This window comes from Bufo gargarizans, chromosome 4, assembly GCF_014858855.1.
Source record: "Bufo gargarizans isolate SCDJY-AF-19 chromosome 4, ASM1485885v1, whole genome shotgun sequence".
Classification (NCBI taxonomy): Eukaryota; Metazoa; Chordata; class Amphibia; order Anura; family Bufonidae; genus Bufo; species Bufo gargarizans.
Window position 1 is genome coordinate 424,266,929 of NC_058083.1, and position 20,989 is coordinate 424,287,917.

At 42.4% G+C, this 20,989-nt stretch overlaps 1 protein-coding gene across 1 annotated transcript in view; it reads right to left on the reverse strand.

The window, feature by feature from the left end:
* The window catches only part of LYST (lysosomal trafficking regulator), a 556,878-nt gene that overhangs the window by 406,123 nt on the left and 129,766 nt on the right, over nt 1-20,989 (reverse strand). The window contains 2 exon segments of the mRNA XM_044290763.1: nt 4,844-5,017; nt 11,986-12,127. Coding sequence (XP_044146698.1) covers nt 4,844-5,017; nt 11,986-12,127 — 316 coding nt within the window.

A 20,989-nucleotide genomic window follows, 5' to 3' on the forward strand; every position in this document is an offset into this window, starting at 1 on the left:
CACAACCGTAAGCATTTTGCGGTCCGCAAAAAATATGAATGACATCCGTGTGCCTTCTGTTTTTTGTGGAACAGAACAGCTGGCCCCTAATAGAACAGTACTAGCCTTGTCCTTAATGTGGACATTAATGAGACATGTTCTATTTTTTTTGCAGAACGGAAACAGAATCCACACAAAGTACCTTCCGTTTTTTTTTTTTTTTGCGGACCCACTGAAAAGAATGGCTCCGCATACGGTCCGCAAAAAAAGTGGAACGGAAACCGAATGGAAATACGGTCGTGTGCAAGAGGCCTTACAGGAAGGGTAGACGTTTTTATTATTACTATTTTTGGGTACCAATGATTTTTTTTATCCTTCAGTATTATGCTTTCTTGGGACAAGGTGACCCAAAAAAATGGCTGCTTTGTTTTTGTAATGGAATTCACCTGAGAGAGTAGATCATTTCATATTTTTATAAAGCAGGCCTTTTTTTAAGTTTTACAAAATAAATACATTTTTGAAAAGAAAAGATCTTGTTTTTGTGTTGCCATTGTCTGAAAATATTTTTTTATTTTTCTGCCCATCATCTTGTGTAGGGGCTCGTTTTTTGTGGGAAGAGTTTTTTGGGGTACATATGACTTTTTGATCACTTTGTATTGGTGAACAAAAAACTGCTGTTTTGCATAGTTTTTATTTTATTTATTTTTACAGGTACACCAGACGGAGTGGATCAGGTTATATTTTTATAGAGCTGATAGTTACAGACTTAATGTCAGTTTGTTTTTTGCACTTTTGTACATCTTGATTATGGGAAAGGGGAGGTTTATTTTTGTAATCAATGCTTTTTTTTATTTATATGAAATACACTTTTTATTTTTGTCTCACTATGGAACTTCAAATTTTCAGGGTTTGATCCCTGTTTCAATGCAGTACAATACATGCTGTGTTGTACTGCACTGAACCGTCAGTCCAGTACTCTGCCTGGGGGCTGGATATCCAAGGCTTCCGTAGAAGGCAAGGCATCGGGCTGCCTTCTAAGCCATAGGGACCCGATGGATATGTGGAGGGTGTCCGTACCCTCCACAAGCCCCGTGTATGTCGAGGTCAGCGCTAATACGCTGGCATTGGTGTATTCACTGATGCCAGCGTATACAGCAGGGGCCTGTGCCGCTGAATGGGGGGGGCACAGCTCTTGTACCCCTCCTATCAGCACACTGTACCTGGGACTCAAGGTTAAAAAAAAGAAAAACTTTTTAATAAAATCTAAAAAAAATTTGCATCACCATTTTCTAGCAGCCGTAACTCTTATATTTCCATGCACAGAGCTATATTGGCTTGTTTTTTTTTGCAGGACGAACTGTACTTTGCATTGGAACCATTTTTGTGGTAAGTATGACTTTTTGATCTTATTAATTTATTTTATTAATTTCTTTATTTATTTTTGGGAGGGGGGGTATTTTAAAAAAATTTCTGTTACAGCATTCACCACACAGGAATTTGTATCAAACATTCAAATAGTTTATTTTTTTTAAATTGTAAAATAATATATTTTTATATGTAATCTAAGGAAACTGAAGATTTAAACTGAACATTTTCATTATTTTATTATTTCTTAAAACTTTTTGTTTCATAACTATTATCTTTATCCTCCTATTCACCCTAATAGAGATCTATTAGGGTGAATAGGATTTCCACATGCTCCCTGCTGCGCTGTGCTTTGTTCACACAGCAGCAGGGAGCTTACCATGGCAGAACTGGAAGAATTCACAAGCGTCCAGGCTGCCATAGGAAGCGATCGGAGCCCCGCGACTCGGGACTCCAATTGGAAGGCAGAGAGAGCTGCAGCCCTCTGCCCTGCCTCACAGGTTAGGGGTTAAATGATGGGGTTCAGCAGGATCGCTGTTCCCTGCTATTGCGACTGGGTGCCAGCTGTATAATACAGCCGCACCCACGATGAACCAGTGGGTTCACCGCAGCAGACCACTCCATACATTATCTTAACCATGGTATTATGTGTCATGGTCCCGCCTGTGACAGGGACTACAATATCAATGAGACTTGCTGCATGTGATTGACAGCCTCTTTGGTTTCACCTTTCTGTGTTGTTGCTGGGGATGACCACACCTCTTGTCTCAGGTGTAGCTTAAGTGGTCGTTCCTTCTCCTCTATTTAGTTTGGCCTCATCCATCATGCTATGCGGTTGATAGCTCCTCGTTTATGGAAGTCCTGGTGTTGGTTCTCAGAGTTCCTGCTCATCCTCATACTTCTGGAAGTTTATCTTCTTTGTTGTTTTCCCCTAACTGTTGATATTAGGCCTGAGGGGGTCGCCTATTCCTTCATCTGGGAAGGAATAGGCCATCCGTGTCCTGACACTATCTGCAGGGCCCGGTTATGGTTAAATAGGGCTTAGGTTCCTGCGTATGAACATTCCTACTATCAAGGTCTGTTCATACTGATAGCAGTCAGGGATCGGCATAGAGACTCACTAGGTGTGACCATTTCCCTTTCCCTAGGTTACAGGCCTAATACCTTTTCTCTTCCCTTCTGTGGTCAGTGTGGAGTGTATTTACCACACTGCACCATGACAGTATGGGTATGTCACAGTAGTCACACTTTCCAAAATAGCACACAGCCCAACAAGACTCCACCTCATGGTAGAAGCTAAAGAAGCTGACCATCCCCCACACACAAAGCTCCTGCACCAGACAAGCCCCACCGATGCCACCTCATGCTCATATGCTGAAGTTGCAGGCCCTGGATCTAAATCTCCTCCCTCTCCTTCCTTGATAAGCTCTGCTGGCATGTCGGGTTGGTCTCCATCCACATATGGTAACTTCCTGGCCTTATCTGGTAGGTCAGTACGGGGGCAAGTATCCTTACCTCCCGGAAAGGACTAGGACTGGAGAGCTAATCTTAAAACGTTAACTACAAAGTGTGAAATAAACTCTCTGTTCCTCAGATTGTAAACATCCCATAAGCATAATATAGCTGCTCTCTAAGGATAGCAAACATGTGGGCCAAAGAGTTGCCGAAGTGGAAGAGATGCAAGAGCAAGTACTGGATATCTTAGCTTTTCACCACATGGCCAATCGGGATCATTCCTTGCAGAGCCAAGATATTCTGACCAACCTGAATGATATACAGAACAGAAACAGGAGAAATAATCTACACATCAAAGGTCTGCCAAAAAATGTGGAACCCCTAAAACTGGAAGAGTTAGGGGTAAGCTCTTGAATTGAACCTCCGATCAACCGATTGAAATTGATCTGAAATAATGTGCTCTTGACCCAAAATCAGGAGACCCAACCCGTCCGTGTGATATTAAGTGCAGAAAACACTTTTCTTGAGGCAAGGATGCCCTCTTGAAAGCCAACAGAGCACTAAGAACTATGCCTGACCTAGCAAGGTACACTCTAAAATTACACAAAGACATGTGGCCTCTTCTTACCACCCCTCTGTGAAAATAACATCCTATTTCAGTTGATAGCTCGAAATGATGGAAAATCAGAAATTTTCTAAACCATGGGAGATTTACCCAAATTCTTGGGCACCTTTGAACTTCCCCATGGCCAATGCTTTGTCCGATACTGGCACCACCGCAAGTCCTCGTTTTCAAACAGGTCTATACTGACTTATATTTAACTACTGTCTTCCCTACGCCTTTACAATCAGTTGGTTCTTTACACAGCCTTTATCTTCCAATGTCCTCTAATTGGGACCATTGCGACACATTGTGTGGTGTTATAGTCAGTATTATTTAGTCTATCAACAGTCTTTTCCAGCTATTTCCTTCATTGATGCACTGTTCTTTTGATGTCTTCCCACTCCCCCCGTCCTTTTGTCATTGATCTTTATTCAAGTGTATTGTCTCTACTATCCGCCATGACCAGGGGCGTAGCTATAGGAAAAGTGGCTGCTTTAGGGTACTTAACTCAGCATGGGCCCACCCAGGAGGAGGACTAAAAGATTTTGTCAGGGCCCCCTCAACAGTATTATACAATTACATTATACAATGACATTATACACAGTGATACTGTAGGGAATGAACAGAAAATGCAGTGCCAAAAACTTGCTGACGATGTGCATCTTTAAATTTAGGATTTTTTAAATATAAATTAAAGCAAATTATATTGATATTGAAATTTACTACTAACATAAAGAACCCATGTGTCCTGAAAAAAAAACTAACATTGGATGGCTTAGATAAGTAAGAGCATTCCAAAGTTATTACCACATAAATAACATGTCAGATTTGTATAAATCGGCCTGAGATTTAATGTGAAAAGTGTCTCGGTACTGAAGGGGTTAAAGAAGGTGTTGTGCAATCTCAGGCTCTGCTTAGTTCCGACTTTTTGCCACAAATACACATTTTTATGGCCTTAAAATAATAAATAAGTAGACATGCAAGACCACAAGAAGGTGCTCAAAAGTAAGAAAAAAAAAAATAATCAGCGAGGGTCCCAGGTGTTGGATCCCCACTGACCAAATACTGATGACATATGCTACGGATAGGTCATCAGTATTAAAATCTCTGAAAACCACTTCAAGTAATAAAATCGCCTCAGTATTGAAACGTGTAACCCCGGCAAATGCTGCAGAGAATAAAGAAAACAAAAATGGCATTGAGAGCTATGGAGAAAACGGTGATCCTTAAACTTAATGGACATAAGCATAGGATGTGATATGAAAATAATCAATTTGAGCATTTTTATCTTTCTGAAATCACAAAACACTAGAGGGAGGACAAAAATGGTTCTACTCATATGCAAACTGATCAGGAAACCATGTTATCATTAATTGAGTACTATGACTATTGATTTTATCTTTTACAATCAGCAGAAGAAATAAAAAACAAAAAACATACCTCTGTCCAGAGATCCATAACATTATTTTACTGCACACTTTGTTCTTTGTTTCAAAAACATCTTTACATGTAAAAGCCAAGTGTTGCCAATGTCCAGGATATAAAATGCTCTCTTGCATTTCAACTTGTGCCAACGGGGTCCATTTATATTCATCACTGGTACTTGAGCATAGTCTACAAATATATAAATAATCTTTCAAAAAGTCAATTTACTTTAAGGAAGTTTACCTAGACTTGAAAATTGATGACCTATCTGGGACTTGGGAATATCAATACCAGATTGGAGGGGGGTCCAAAAGCAGGCATCCCCACTAATCAGCCGCTCGTGGCAGCGCCTATACATTGGACAGAGCTCCCATTCAAGTAAATAGAAGCTGAGCTGCAGTACGTTGGTGCTGGAAACTACAAAGTGGATGAAGCCATCTGCATCTGACTCCATCTACTGTAAAGCTTCAGGAGCCAGCAGCAGCAAACAGCAGATTGGTAGCGTGTCAGATGTAGGACCCCCAACCAATCTGATATTGATGACCTATCCTCAGGAAAGATTGTGAGCCCCACTGGGGACAGTTGGATGCGAATGTCTGTAAAGCGCTGCAGGATATAGTAGCGCTATATAAGTGCATAAAATAAATAAATAAAATATCTAAGTCTCAGAAAGTTAATCAATATCCCAGTCCTAGAAAACACATTTAAGCATATTTAGCTCTAACAAAAGGTAAAGCGGGACAAGAACACTGAAATAGTTGTCTTTAGATAAGAGTCCCTTCCATTTGGAGAAGGATCATTTGAGGTACTTTTTTATTTTGGAGGAGCTGGTTCACATGGTTTATAGCACAAAATTTTTAAACCCACCTAAAGATTACTTCCCAAAAAAGTACAATATATATGACACACACACAATTCTTTAAGGGCTCAGAGTGGCATTAACAAAAGAAAAATAATAATATCGTACTTGTCTTCACACTCATCCAATCACTGGCTGCAACACTGAGTCGCCTAAGCCAGTGATAAGCGGGGCAGGAATTTCCTGCGCGTCAAGACATGATGATCTATCATCAGGATAAATCATCAATATCTGATCAGTAGGGGGTCTCTGCCAATCAGCTGTTTAAGAGGAGGCAGCGATCCATGCGAGTGCTGCTTCCTCTTCACTACAGTATGTGTTGTCTCCTCTGGAGCAGCGGCGTGGTGCAATTACAAAAACTTACTCAATTGAAATAAATGTATTAAGTACTTGTCATTACACTGCACTTCCAACACAAAGTGCAGTATAATGAACAGGAAGCGATGCCCACAAGTAGCACTGCCTCCTCTTTAAACAGCTGATGGGCAGCGGGCCAGGCATCAGAAATATGGCAGAACCACCCCTTTAGTTACCAAAGGTCCTTTCATATAAGCTGTTGATAAGCCAAACATTTGCTCAAATGTTTGTTTCTCATTATCCCATATAAACATGCCCAGCAAACAATTGTTGATTTTTACATCTTTTCTCACAAACAATGTAGTCTATGAGAGCATGGTTTAGAACAGGGATGCCCAACCTGTGGCCCTCCAGCTGTTGCAAAACAACATCTTCCAGCATGCTCAGAAAGCCTACAGGAGGGCATGACGGGAGTTGTAGTTTTACAACAGTTGGAGGGACGCAGGTTGAGCATCCCTGGTTTAGAATGAACAATCTTTCATTTATTCAAACAGGTTACGATAATTGCCAAGTGAAATTTCGATTAAGTGAGCATGGATAGACTTCGTGCATCAAGATGATGATTACAAGCAATACATCCGTCAATGTAAAGGGCCTTTCAGAACATTTTTCAGGGAAAACAACACAGTAGAATGTACAGGTCCTTCTAAAAAAAATTTGCATATTGTGATAGTTAATTATTTTCTGTAATGTACTGATAAACATTAGACTTTCATATATTTTAGATTCATTACACACCAACTGAAGTAGTTCAAGCCTTTTATTGTTTTAATATTGATGATTTTGGCATACAGCTCATGAAAACCCAAAATTCCTATCTAAAAAAATTAGCATATTTCATCCAATCAATAAAAGAAAAGTGTTTTTAATACAAAAAAAGTCAACCTTCAAATAATTATGTTCAGTTATGCACTCAATACTTGGTCGGGAATCCTTTTGCAGAAATGACTGCTTCAATGCGGCGTGGCATGGAGGCAATCAGCCTGTGGCACTGCTGAGGTGTTATGGCGGCCCAGGATGCTTCGATAGCGGCCTTAAGCTCATCCAGAGTGTTGGGTCTTGCGTCTCTCAACTTTCTCTTCCCAATATCCCACATATTCTCTATGGGGTTCAGGTCAGGAGAGTTGGCAGGCCAATTGAGCACAGTAATACCATGGTCAGTAAACCATTTACCAGTGGTTTTGGCACTGTGAGCAGGTGCCAGGTCGTGCTGAAAAATGAAATCTTCATCTCCATAAAGCTTTTCAGCAGATGGAAGCATGAAGTGCTCCAAAATCTCCTGATAGCTAGCTGCATTGACCCTGCCCTTGATAAAACACAGTGGACCAACACCAGCAGCTGACATGGCACCCCAGACCATCACTGACTGTGGGTACTTGACACTGGACTTCAGGCATTTTGGCATTTCCCTCTCCCCAGTCTTCCTCCAGACTCTGGCACCTTGATTTCCGAATGACATTCAAAATTTGCTTTCATCCGAAAAAAGTACTTTGGACCACTGAGCAACAGTCCAGTGCTGTTTCTCTGTAGCCCAGGTCAGGCGCTTCTGCCGCTGTTTCTGGTTCAAAACTGGCTTGACCTGGGGAATGCGGCACCTGTAGCCCATTTCCTGCACACGCCTGTACACGGTGGCTCTGGATGTTTCTACTCCAGACTCAGTCCACTGCTTCCGCAGGTCCCCCAGGTCTGGAATAGGTCCTTCTCCACAATCTTCCTCAGGGTCTGGTCACCTCTTCTCGTTGTGCAGCGTTTTCTGACACACTTTTTCCTTCCCACTGAGGTGCCTTGATACAGCACTCTGGGAACAGCCTATTCGTTCAGAAATTTCTTTCTGTGTCTTACCCTCTTGATTGAGGGTGTCAATGATGGCCTTCTGGACAGCAGTCAGGTCGGCAGTCTTACCCAGGATTGCGGTTTTGAGTAATGAACCAAGCTGGGAGTTTTTAAAAGCCTCAGGAACCTTTTGCAGGTGTTTAGAGTTAATTAGTTGATTCAGATGATTAGGTTAATAGCTCGTTTAGAGAACCTTTTCATGATATGCTAATTTTTTTTAGATAGGAATTTTGGGTTTTCATGAGCTGTATGCCAAAATCATCAATATTAAAACAATAAAAGGCTTGAACTACTTCAGTTGTGTGTAATGAATCTAAAATATATGAAAGTCTAATGTTTATCAGTACATTACAGAAAATAATGAACTTTATCACAATATGCTAATTTTTTTAGAAGGACCTTTATGTAGTATGAAGGCATGTATAGAACGTATGTAGTATGATGTATGATCCTAGGGGTGGTCCACAGGGTGGGCCCTCAGGATCATTTCCTATGGTGGGCTCAAGGGACTTTAGTCTGACCTTGTGGTCAGACTAAAGTCCCTTGAGCCAACCAGAGGAAATGATTCTGAGGGCCCACCCTGTGGACCACCCCTAGGATCATAAGGGCCCTATTTTATTAGGAGTCCATTAATGTCAGAGCTTGGGCCCAACGGAGGATCTTCTGGTACTCTGGAGGGCCAATCCAAGGAATAACGACGTGAGACTATGTTAAAGGGGTCAACTGTTCGGGTGTAGCTCCAGTACTGGAACTACAAAGCTTCACTAACCTTGCAGTGGAGTAAGCATGTTACTATATTGCTGCTCCCACTGAGATTAATGGGAGAGGCACTTTGTAGTTCTGTAGTAGACAATTAAAGGGATTCTTTCACCTGGATTTTACCTATAGAGCTGCAGACATGCGTTATTAGATTGTCGCTAGCACGTCCGCAATATACATTCCCCATAGCTCTCAGTGCTTTTATTTTGTCAATAAAACGAATATATATATATATATATATATATATATATATATATATACACACACACAGTACAGACCAAAAGTTTGGACACACCTTCTCATTCAAAGAGTTTTCTTTATTTTCATGACTATGAAAATTGTAGATTCACACTGAAGTCATCAAAACTATGAATTAACACATGTGGAATTATATACATAACAAAAAAGTGTGAAACAACTGAAAATATGTCATATTCTAGGTTCTTCAAAGTAGTCACCTTTTGCTTTGATTACTGCTTTGCACACGCTTGGCATTTTCTTGATGAGCTTCAAGAGGTAGTCACCTGAAATGGTCTTCCAACAGTCTATTGAAGGAGTTTCCAGAGATGCTTAGCACTTGTTGGCTCTTTTGCCCTCACTCTGCGGTCCAGCTCGCCCCAAACCATCTCGATTGGGTTCAGGTCCGTTGACTGTGGAGGCCAGGTCATCTGGCGCAGCACCCCATTATTCTCCTTCATGGTCAAATAATTAGCCCTTACACGGCTTGGAGGTGTGTTTGGGGTCATTGTCCTGTTGAAAAATAAATGATGGTCCAACTAAACACAAACCGGATGGAATAGCATGCCGCTGCAAGATGCTGTGGTAGCCATGCTGGTTCAGTATGCCTTCAATTTTGAATAAATCCCCAACAGTGTCACCAGCAATGCACCCCCACACCATCACACCTCCTCCTCCAAGCTTCACGGTGGGAACCAGGCATGTAGAGTCCATCCGTTCACCTTTTCTGCGTCGCACAAAGACACGGTGGTTGGAACCAAAGATCTCAAATTTGGACTCATCAGACCAAAGCACAGATTTCCACTGGTCTAATGTCCATTCCTTGTGTTCTTTAGCCCAAACAAGTCTCTTCTGCTTGTTGCCTGTCCTTAGCAGTGGTTTCCTATCAGATATTCTACCATGAAGGCCTGATTCACACAGTCTCCTCTTAACAGTTGTTCTAGAGATGTGTCTGCTGCTAGAACTCTGTGTGGCATTGACCTGGTCTCTAATCTGAGCTGCTGTTAACCTGCGATTTCTGAGGCTGGTGACTCGGATGAACTTATCCTCCGCAGCAGAGGTGACTCTTGGTCTTCCTTTCCTGGGGCGGTCCGCATGTGAGCCAGTTTCTTTGTAGCGCTTGATGGTTTTTGTGACTGCACTTGGACACTTTCAAAGTTTTCCCAATTTTTTGGACTGACTGACCTTCATTTCTTAAAGTAATGATGGCCACTCGTTTTTCTTTACTTGCTTATTGCTTTACTTAGCTGCTTATTATTTTTTTGCCATAATACAAATTCTAACAGTCTATTCAGTAGGACTATCAGCTGTGTAACCACCTGACTTCTCCACAACGCAACTGATGGTCCCAACCCCATTTATAAGGCAAGAAATCCCACTTAATAAACCTGACAGGGCACACCTGTGAAGTGAAAACCATTTCAGGTGACTACCTCTTGAAGCTCATTAAGAGAATGCCAAGAGTGTGCAAAGAAGTATTCAACGCAAAAGGTTGGCTACTTTGAAGAACCTAGAATATGACATATTTTCAGTTGTTTCACACTTTTTTGTTATGTATATAATTCCACATGTGTTAATTCATAGTTTTGATACCTTCAGTGTGAATCTACAATTTTCATAGTCATGAAAATAAAGAAAACTCTTTGAATGAGAAGGCATGTCCAAACTTTTGGTCTGTACTGTGTGTATATATATATATATATATATATATATATATATATATATATATATATATATATATGTAAACGAGGCAAGTAGGTGCCCAAGGGGCTGTTACCAATGTTTCTGGTGCCCAGCCATGCCCACTGTGAAGGAGCTCAGCACCGCCCGCATCCTCCTTATTTCCTCCTTCCTCCCCGACGTCACAAAGTTAGAGTGCCGTAATCTCACAGCTAGCACATGCGCAGTTCATGCCAGCACAGGGAAGGAACACTATGCCGGCACTGACATGCGGCGTACTTGCGCATGCGCGAGATTGCGGCGTTCTAACTTTGTGACGTCAGGGAGCAAGGAGGAGATTCGTAGGATGCGGGCAGTGCTGGGCTCCTCCACAGTGGGTGTGGCTGGGCACCAGAAATGTTAGTAACAGCCCCTTGGGCACCTAACTTGCCTCATTTACATACATATAAAATTGTTTATTTGACACAATAAAAGCACTGAGAGCTATGGGGAATGTATATTGCTTACGTGCTAGCGGCTATCTAGAAGAGCATGTGCACAGCTCTATGGGCAAAATCCAGATGACAATCCTTTTAAGCAGATTTATGCAAATTTGTAAACATGGTACAAAACAAACACTGTAATGTTATTCTGTTAACTTTGGGAGGTCTGCAGGGAACAACAAACTCGTTATCGTGATTGGTAGTGTCTCAGTGACCTAGCTATCTTATCTCCTATCCAGTGGGTAGAAGAGAACTTGAAGACAGGAATACTTAGGCTATTTTGAAACCATTGGAAGTCCAATAGCAATGTTCTAAAATGATATAATGTAGTTTTAAAGAGGACCTGTCACCTCTCCTACTGTGCCTGTTTTAATAGCTAGATGGATTCCCAAAGTAACAACAATTATGTAGCATCTAGGCTTATGGCTCTATGTTCTGCCATTCCTTTATTATTTTAAATAGAAGTTATGAATGAATTTGCAAGCAGTCTGCAGTAAGGGTATAGAAGAATGTTAACTAATTTGGGGGGGGGGGGTGTAACTGCATAGTCTTGACAATGGCAGCACTAACTGGATACAGTGAGACTGGGAAGGGACACCACCCCAACTGGTTAACACCCCTCTGTACCTTACTGCAGACTGCTAACAATTCATTCGTAACTTCTAGTTGAAATAATAAAGGAATGGCACAATGCAGGGCCATAAGAATAGAGGCTGCAGGAATCACTTCAAAACTAGAGTTTTACCAAAGATGTGGCAATAATGTGTATTTAAATATTAATGTTATGTACTTGAATTGCTCTGATCATATAATTTACTTGAATACAGTGCCTCTCTATTGAAGGTTTTCTAAAACAGATTCATATAGTAAATCCAATAACATTACTGCAGTTCAAAGTGCAAAAACAAGAACAATACAATACGGAAAATTTCACAGGAAAAAATCATTACCTAAAAGTAAAACGACCCAATGCCACATTCAACCAGATCTGCATCATGAGCACCTTAGAGCCCAGGGAAAGCACATGTATACAGCCATCATCTAAAAGTCTCTCACAAGTGGAAAAATGTGCCCCAGAAGTCTTGTCTGCTACTGAAATTAAAAGAAATAAAAAGAAATAAAAGTAAAATACAGAGAAATTTAAATAACTTAAAATAGCCAAGAAGTACTAAAAACATGTTACTTGATGCATCAGTACCTCATATGCTTTTTTGTTTAAGTGGCAATTTTAAGTGGCAATATTTTGTTTGTGTTATTACAATTTCAAATTACCATGGTACATTTATCAGTTTACCATAAATGTCAGAAAACCCACAGTAAAATACCTTTTTGCACAAACTGATTAGCCAAACATACATGTGTTCCTGATCACAGCACTGTAAATGTACACAGCGATCGTACACCATGTAAGAGGGGTTAAACTAGAAGGATTAGTGTTCATACACACAACTATCAGTTCAGTACAAGAGAAACACAATCATATATATGATCTGACTGCACCATAAAACACTGTGATACAGTAAGTTCAGGGTAGCCACAGACGGCATAGGAGAACAGACAGAAAGAAGGTGAGCATAGCAATCATCTCAGATTTAAAAAATAAGATTGGGATGATGGTGAAGTCTTTTTAACCTGAACCATTACTGTGATGAATTTTTTGGCAAATTTTCCATTTTAATCAATTTTTTCCAGTAACGAAGCAAGGGTTAACAGCCAAACAAAATGCTATATTTATTGCCCCGATTCTCTAGTTTGCAGAAACACCCAATATGTGGCCGTAAACTACTGTACAGGCACACAGTAGGGCGTAGAGGGAAAGGTGCGCCGTATGGTTTTGGAAGGCAGATTTTGCTGGACTTTTTTTTTTTTTTACACCATGTCCCATTTGAAGCCCCCCTGATGCAACCCTAGAGTAGAAACTCCATAAAAGTGACCCCATCTAAGAAACTACACCCCTCAAGGTATTCAAAACTGATTGTACAAACTTTGTTAACCCTTTAGGTGTTCCACAAGATTTAATGAAAAATAGATACAATTTTGGCAGATTTTCCATTTTAATATTTTTTTTCCAGTTACAAAGCAAGGGTTAACAGCCAAACAAAACTCAATATTTATGGCTCCGATTCTGTAGTTTACAGAAACTCCCCATATGTGGTCATAAATCGCTGTACGGGCACACTGCAGGGTGCAGAAGGAAAGGAATGCCATACGGTTTTGGAAGGCAGATTTTTCTGGACCGTTTTTTTTTTACACAATGTCCCATTTGAAGCCCTCCTGATGCACCCCTAGAGTAGAAACTCCAAAATATTGACCCCATTTTAGAAACTACGGGATAGGGTGGCAGTATTGCTGGTACTAGTTTAGGGTACATATGATTTTTGGTTGCTCTATATTACACTTTTTGTGAAGCAAGGCAACAAGAAGTGTCTCCATATTCTGAGAGCCATAGTTTTTTCAGTTTTTGGGCGATTATCTTGGGTAGGGTCTCATTTTTTTGCGGGATGAGGTGTATTTTACTCACACTTTGAACAGATCTATGCCTTTAGCACAGATCTGTTCAGCACCATGGACACAACTTCGCAGACAGGGAAGGGTAAGGAGGGGATCTGTCTGGGGGCTCTCTCCTTCTCCCATCGGGGGGCTGCAAAGGCATAGCAGCCCCCCGATGGGAGAGGGAGGGAGCGCCCTGACTGTTAACCTCTTCCATACAGCGGTCCGTACGGACCGCGGTATGGAAAGGGTTAAACGGCTGACATTGCATCCCTAAGTCAACGTTTACACCCTGTGATCACATGCAGCTTTCTCAGCCAGTGTCCCACAGCATCCTGGCTGTACAGAGCACAGCACGCCCACTGTCTCCAGTCCAGTGTCTCTTGTGGGGGATTGGGGCTCAGTAGTCCGCCTGACTATGGCCCTGCAACCCTCCCAGGCGTCGCTTTCTCACCCAACTCAAGGCTATATCCCAGCCTTGTGGTCCCTCAGCCTTGCCCAGCTGAGACCACACTGACAGAGCCTCCAGGCCTCTATCCACAGGTAACACCCCCCCCCCCCTTGCTGACACCCTGGGAGGTGCTTTATGTCAGCCTGAGTACCTCCAGCTGGTCTCACCTGTGGTGGAATAGGGGTGTGGACCTCACTATCCATCCCTTTCTTGCCTTTAACCTGTGTGAGACCTGTCACTGTCTCACAGTATGTACAAGCATTTTTGAAGATTCATGGTTGAGGAATGTGAGGATGGGGAAGATGTTTTTGAGTTGGAGGTGGCAGGTGGTGGAAAAGGCTTAAATGTGCAGTCTGAAGGCGAGAGCAGAATCCAAGGTTACTCCAAAGCAGCGGACTTGGTTGACCGGGGAGAGTGTGCAGCTATTAATTGTGATAGACAGGTCTGTTGAGGGGGTTGATGGGGGAAAGATGATAAATATGGATGCAATGGATGCTATACAAGCTTTACAACCCCTGTATCTACCTTGTTACTGCAACAAGAGAGTCTTATCTATTCTTCATTGTGCCATTGACTCTTAATGGATTAACAAATATCCAAACTTCTATGAAAGTCAAAATTTAAAGGGTAACTAACATAGTTTTTTTTATTTGCTAGTTTATTACAGCTAGGCATGTATACCTGAGTTAGTCTGTCAATGATGGTCAAAAGAGCTGTAATTACTTTATAATAACAGTTTTCATTAATGTCCTCTGTCCCTTTCCACTGCTCCTTTAAAAGACAGATGTTATGGCTTGTCTGTCTCCGGCTAAGAAGACATATAAACAGAGGGGCGGTTCTTCACACTGCATGCCTGCATTAGACTTCAGAGTGAGGAGACGTGTCTCTCAGTAATCCAATCCGATTGGCTGGCAGGGAGCTTTTGGCTACAACAAGTGTGTATGGGAAATGAAGGAAAGCAGTTGTGGCCTCAGAAAACTGGCAGAGGAGCCATCTTGATAAGGTCCTCATATTGTAAATGTTTAAAAACAGCTGTAACTAAAAGGAAACACTCAAGGAAAACTGTGGTATGATAAGAAAATAAAGATTGCTTTATGCATAATGTGCTGCCGCCGCAGTAACATTTGCTAAAATAGATTTTCTGATGTGGTAAGCTGCGAGAAGGCAGGGGCTCTCACAGGAGCACTGATGCCTTCTCAGAAGAGCTGATTGGCGGGGATTCCGGGTGCCGGATACCACCGCTCAGATAGTTATGATCAACCCTGAGGATAGGGCATTAGTACAACTGTTCCGCCTATTTTGCATTATAATGTATGCAATGTGTTGTAAAGGTTATATTTAAATGTTATGTTTGACGTTGCTGCCATCTAGTGGTCAAAGTTAGTTTCTACTTCGCCAGAACTTTACAGGAAGTGTATTGTCAGAGGCAGTAACCTTTAACCTGGAACTGTATTTCCTCCATTTCATCACTGCTCCTGGATCTTGCAGGCTGCATGCAGAGGAGCTCTTGATTTATTCCTGGACTAATGGTGGAATTGTCTGTGAGTACTCTCACTGATGAAGTGAGGCTGCTGTATTATATGTAATGTACTGATACATATGTTTTGTTTATGTTTATATTGTAGTTTTACAAAGTTATTCAGAAAAGAGAATACAAACAGATCTGATGTCTCACGTTTCTTGACTTCTGAATTATTGTTAAGCTGTCTGACTAGCGTTATACAACAGTCAATAGCGCGAAGCAGAACAGTAAAAAGACAACCCACGTGGCGGTCTGGAATAAACTGAGACGCCATTACTGCAGCATGAGTCTAAGATCAGGAACAAAGTACCAGGCTGATGTCACGCTACCGCAGACACAGCAAGGCAGGGAGAACATTCCCAGTGCCCAGCAAGACGATGCAAAGTCGCATGTGTCCAGAACTTCACGGGCTAGCAAGATGTCCTCAGCAAGTTCCTCAGCAGTTAGAGCTCGTGCCAAGGCAGAAGCTGCCCGCGTCCAGCTACAGTACGCAGAAAAAGAAGCCATGATGATGCAGGAGTTAGCAGCAAAGAAAGCTGCTGTAGCACAAGAGACAGCAGCTAGGGAAGCTGCAATAGCACAAGAAGAAGCGGTTTTAGAATCAAAATTGCTCATCCTGCAGCGACAGACTGCAGCTGCTGCTGCTGAAGCAGAGGCCGCTGCCTACATGGGAACAAGTCGGTTAGGAAGTGAAAGATCATATAAAGACTCAGAGGTTCCAGAAAAACCTCTATTCTCTGCAGATCGTACAAATGAGTACCTCCAGAACCTTACTGATGCGCATACAAAGGAACAGTCTCTTAAACCTGAAGCAAAGGAATTCAGGCCGAGATCAACATACCCCCTGAGCAGGCCCAATCAACCTCATGAGGTCAGCGACTGCCAGCAAACCAAGAAGGAAGCACCAGAAACCCCTAAGAACAAAAAACAAGTGTTCCCATCACCTCAACCTACAGATTACATGCGCGAACAACAATGTGCAGCGGATGTCACCAAATATCTCATCCGCAAAGAAATGGTTAGCTCAGGCTTTCTCCAATTTGATGACTGTCCTGAAAACTATTGGGCATGGAAATCTTCCTTTCTGAATGCCACTGAAGGTCTGAACTTATCACCAGCAGAAATGCTTAATTTAATGATAAAATGGCTTGGCACCGAGTCAGCAGAGCATGCTAAGAGGATGAGAAGAGCAAACCTGTTTAACCCTGCAGCAGGACTCAACATGACCTGGAGAAGACTAGAAGAAACGTATGGATCCCCAGAGGTAATAGAAGGAGCACTGTTGAATAAACTTGAAGTCTTTCCCAAGGTGGGCTACAGAGACAACGTGCGGCTACAAGAACTAAGTGATCTTCTACTAGAGATAGAATATGCCAAAGAGGATGGCTACTTGCAAGGACTTTCGTATCTAGATACAGCTAGAGGCACTAATCCCATAGTAGAGAAGCTACCTTCAAATCTGCAAGACAAGTGGATGTCTGTGGGAGGTAAATTCAAAGAAGATTATGGAGTCTCTTTTCCCCCTTTCTCTGTGTTTTCTAGGTTTGTCCGACAGCAAGCGAAAATCCGAAGTGATCCCAGTTTCGCCTTCACCACCAGCGGCAATCAATCACACAGACCAGAGAGACCTCACAGACCTCACGGTAGGACCTATGTATCCACACACAAAACAGCTGTACCTTCAGAAGTCACAGACTACCAAAGCACCCACAAGGTACACACCATAGAAAACCCTGAGAGACATTGTCCAATACACAAAAAACCACATCCACTAAAGAAATGCAAAGGCTTTAGAAGCAAACCCATCACAGAGCGGATGTCCTTCCTTAAACAAAACGGCATCTGTTTCAAGTGCTGCGGATCTACTTATCACATTGCCAAAGACTGCAAAATACCAGTAGAATGTACAGAATGTGGCAGTGAGAGACATATTGCAGCTTTGCACCCCGGCCCTGCTCCTGCCCCACTAGAGACTGTAGAACCCAGGAAAGATCAGGGCAGGGAGCAACAAGAGACCTCACTCTCCTCTGTAATGTCCAATTGCACCGAAGTATGTGGACAAGGCAAGAGTGCACGATCATGCTCTAAAATCTGTCTAGTGACTGTGTATCCCACTGGCAAGAGAGAAAGGGCGGTGAAAATGTATGCAGTGCTAGATGAACAGAGTAACAGATCCCTTGCAAAGTCAGATTTCTTTGATATCTTTAACCTTAAGGCAAGTGCAGTTCCATACACTCTAAGGACATGTGCAGGGACAATTGAAACCACAGGGAGAAGAGCTACTGACTTTACCATTGAATCCTTCAATAAGAAAGTGCAGTTCCCACTTCCTACCCTAATAGAGTGTGGCATGATACCTGATGACAAAACTGAGATTCCATCTCCAGAAGTAGCTCATCACCACCCCCACCTCCGCTCAATTGCTCACCTAATCCCAGCTGTTGAGCCAGATGTTTCTATCCTTCTACTTCTTGGAAGAGATATCCTTCAGGTACACAAGGTACGCCAGCAAATCAATGGACCTTATAATGCCCCTTATGCACAGAGACTGGACCTGGGGTGGGTCATTGTAGGAGAAGTTTGCCTGGGGACAGTGCACCAGCCTGACAACGTTAGCACTTTGAAGACGTCTGTGTTAACAAATGGACGCACATCCCTTCTCAGTCCCTGTCACAACAACTTCATTGTCAAGGAAAGCTTTGGCAGGTCAACACAACACTGTGACTTTTCTACACTATATGGTAAAGAAGAAGTCAACTCCAACATTGAGACAGACAATCTAGGGATAACAGTATTTCAGAAAACTAAAGATGATGATAAACAGGCCCTCTCTATAGAAGACCAGATCTTCTTGCAGATTATGGATAAAGAGGCCTACCAAGATGACAATCACAGTTGGGTGGCTCCTCTCCCCTTTCGCACACCCAGATGTGTTTTGCCTAGTAACAGGGAGCAAGCCATGAAGCGTTTGCATTCACTCAGCAAAACACTGCAGAGAAAGCCAGAAGTGAAAAGAGATTTCACTGAATTCATTAAGGGGATGCTAGACAATGATCACGCTGAAGTTGCAGGACCACTTGAGACAGACAGAGAACACTGGTATCTACCAATGTTTGGTGTTTACCATCCTCACAAACCTAACCAAATCAGAATAGTTTTTGATTCCAGCGCAGAGTATAAAGGAGTCTCTTTAAATGACGTACTGTTGAGTGGCCCTGACCTAAACAATACCTTGCTAGGTGTCCTCATGCGCTTCAGAAAAGAGCCTGTTGCTTTCACAGCAGATGTGCAACAAATGTTTTATTGCTTTCTTGTCAGAGAAGACCATAGAGACTTTCTACGTTTTCTCTGGTACAAAGACAATGACATAGACAAAGAAATTGTCGAGTACAGAATGAAAGTGCATGTATTTGGCAATAGCCCCTCTCCTGCCGTCGCTATATACTGCATGCAAAAGGCTGCCCAGAAAAATGCGGAGTGCTATGGACAAGAAGCCAAACACTTTGTATTGAGACATTTCTATGTAGATGATGGACTCGCTTCTGCTAGCACACCTGAAGATGCAATCTCCATCCTCAGTAAAGCAAAGCAAATGCTGGCAGAATCCAATCTGCGTCTTCATAAAATCGCTTCCAACAGCCAAAAAGTAATGGAAGCCTTCCCTGTAGCAGACAGAGCTAAGGACCTTAAAGATCTTTGCCTAGGTACAGACGCCCTTCCCTTGCAGAAAAGCCTAGGCCTGAGTTGGGATCTAGAAAATGATAGTTTTGTTTTCAGAGTTTCTTCAGAGGAAAAGCCTTTTACACGTAGAGGCATTCTATCCACCGTAAACAGCCTCTATGATCCCCTAGGGTTTGTATCACCTGTGACAATAAGAGGTAAGGCCTTAGTTCGTGAACTGTCATCTGGGAAAAATGAATGGGATGCATTGCTTCCACAAGAGAGACTAAGTGAGTGGGTTCAATGGACAGAATCCTTGCAAGCGTTAGAGCACCTAAAGATAGACAGATGCTATGTGCCCATATCTCTATCATCAGCTTGCAGGAAAGAACTATGCATCTTCTCAGACGCATCCACTACAGCCATAGGTGCAGTAGCTTACTTGAAAGTAATTGATGCAGAAAATGTGTGTCGTGTTGGATTTGTCATGGGAAAGTCCAAATTAAGCCCAAAACCAGCCCACACTATTCCTCGTTTAGAGTTGTGTGCTGCTGTACTTGCAGTTGAAATGTCTGAGCTAATCACAGATCAACTAGACACTGATTTTGATGCTGTGAAATTCTTTACTGATAGCAAGACTGTCCTAGGGTACATTTGCAACACCACTAGGAGGTTCTATCTGTATGTCTCCAACAGAGTGAATAGAATCAGGCAGTCTACACATCCAGATCAGTGGTCCTATGTATCTACAGATCAAAACCCTGCAGATTATGCCACTAGGCCTACTCAAGCAGCATGCCTTCAGAACTCTATTTGGTTCTCAGGCCCAACCTTTCTGTACCAACCACACTGTGAGGATATAGACACTGCTAATGCTTTTCCACTCATAGGGCCTGAAGCTGACCCTGAAATCAGATTTGAGATTACAAGCTTCAGCACCAGAGCTTCTGAAGCCACACTTCACTCACATTGCTTTGATAGATTTTCTTGCTGGAAGATATTAGTTAAGACCCTAGCCAGACTCATCCATGTCGCTAAAACCTTCCAGAGGGAAACCAGCAGCAATCAGGTCAGAAGGTGGGAAAGTTTCCATGAACAAGTCAATCTAGAAGAACTTGCTCAGGCAAAGTCTGTTATAATCTCTTCTGTTCAAAACAAACATTTCCAGAAGTAAATTGACTGCATCAAAAAACAAAAGACATTCCCGAAACAAAGCCGTCTTAGGAAGCTTAGCCCCTTTTTAGACAAAAATGGGTTGTTGAGAGTAGGTGGACGTTTGTCTCTTGCAGAACTTTCAGAGGAAGAGAAACAGCCTGTCATTATACCTTATAATCACCACATTGCAACACTGCTTGTTAGGTACTATCATGAACGAGTAGTTCACCAAGGGCGACACATCACAGAGGGTGCAATTAGAACCGCAGGTTTCTGGATTCTTGGTGGCAAACGCTTGGTATCAGCTGTTATACACAAATGTGTCATCTGCCGCAAGCTGCGAGGAAGGTTACAAAGTCAAAAGATGGCAGAGCTACCAGAGGACAGAGTAATTGCTCAACCACCTTTCACCAATGTGGGCTTAGATGTATTTGGTCCGTGGTCTGTCTTAACCCGCCGCACTAGGGGAGGCAGCGCAGACAGTAAACGATGGGCAGTCCTTTTCACTTGTTTGTCCACCAGAGCTGTACACATAGAGCTAACTGAAGCCATGTCAACATCAAGCTTTATTAATGCTTTGAGGAGATTCTTCTCAATTCGTGGCCCAGCAAAACTGCTCCGTTCCGACAGAGGAACAAACTTTGTAGGAGCCTGCAAGGAACTTAACATTTGTGCC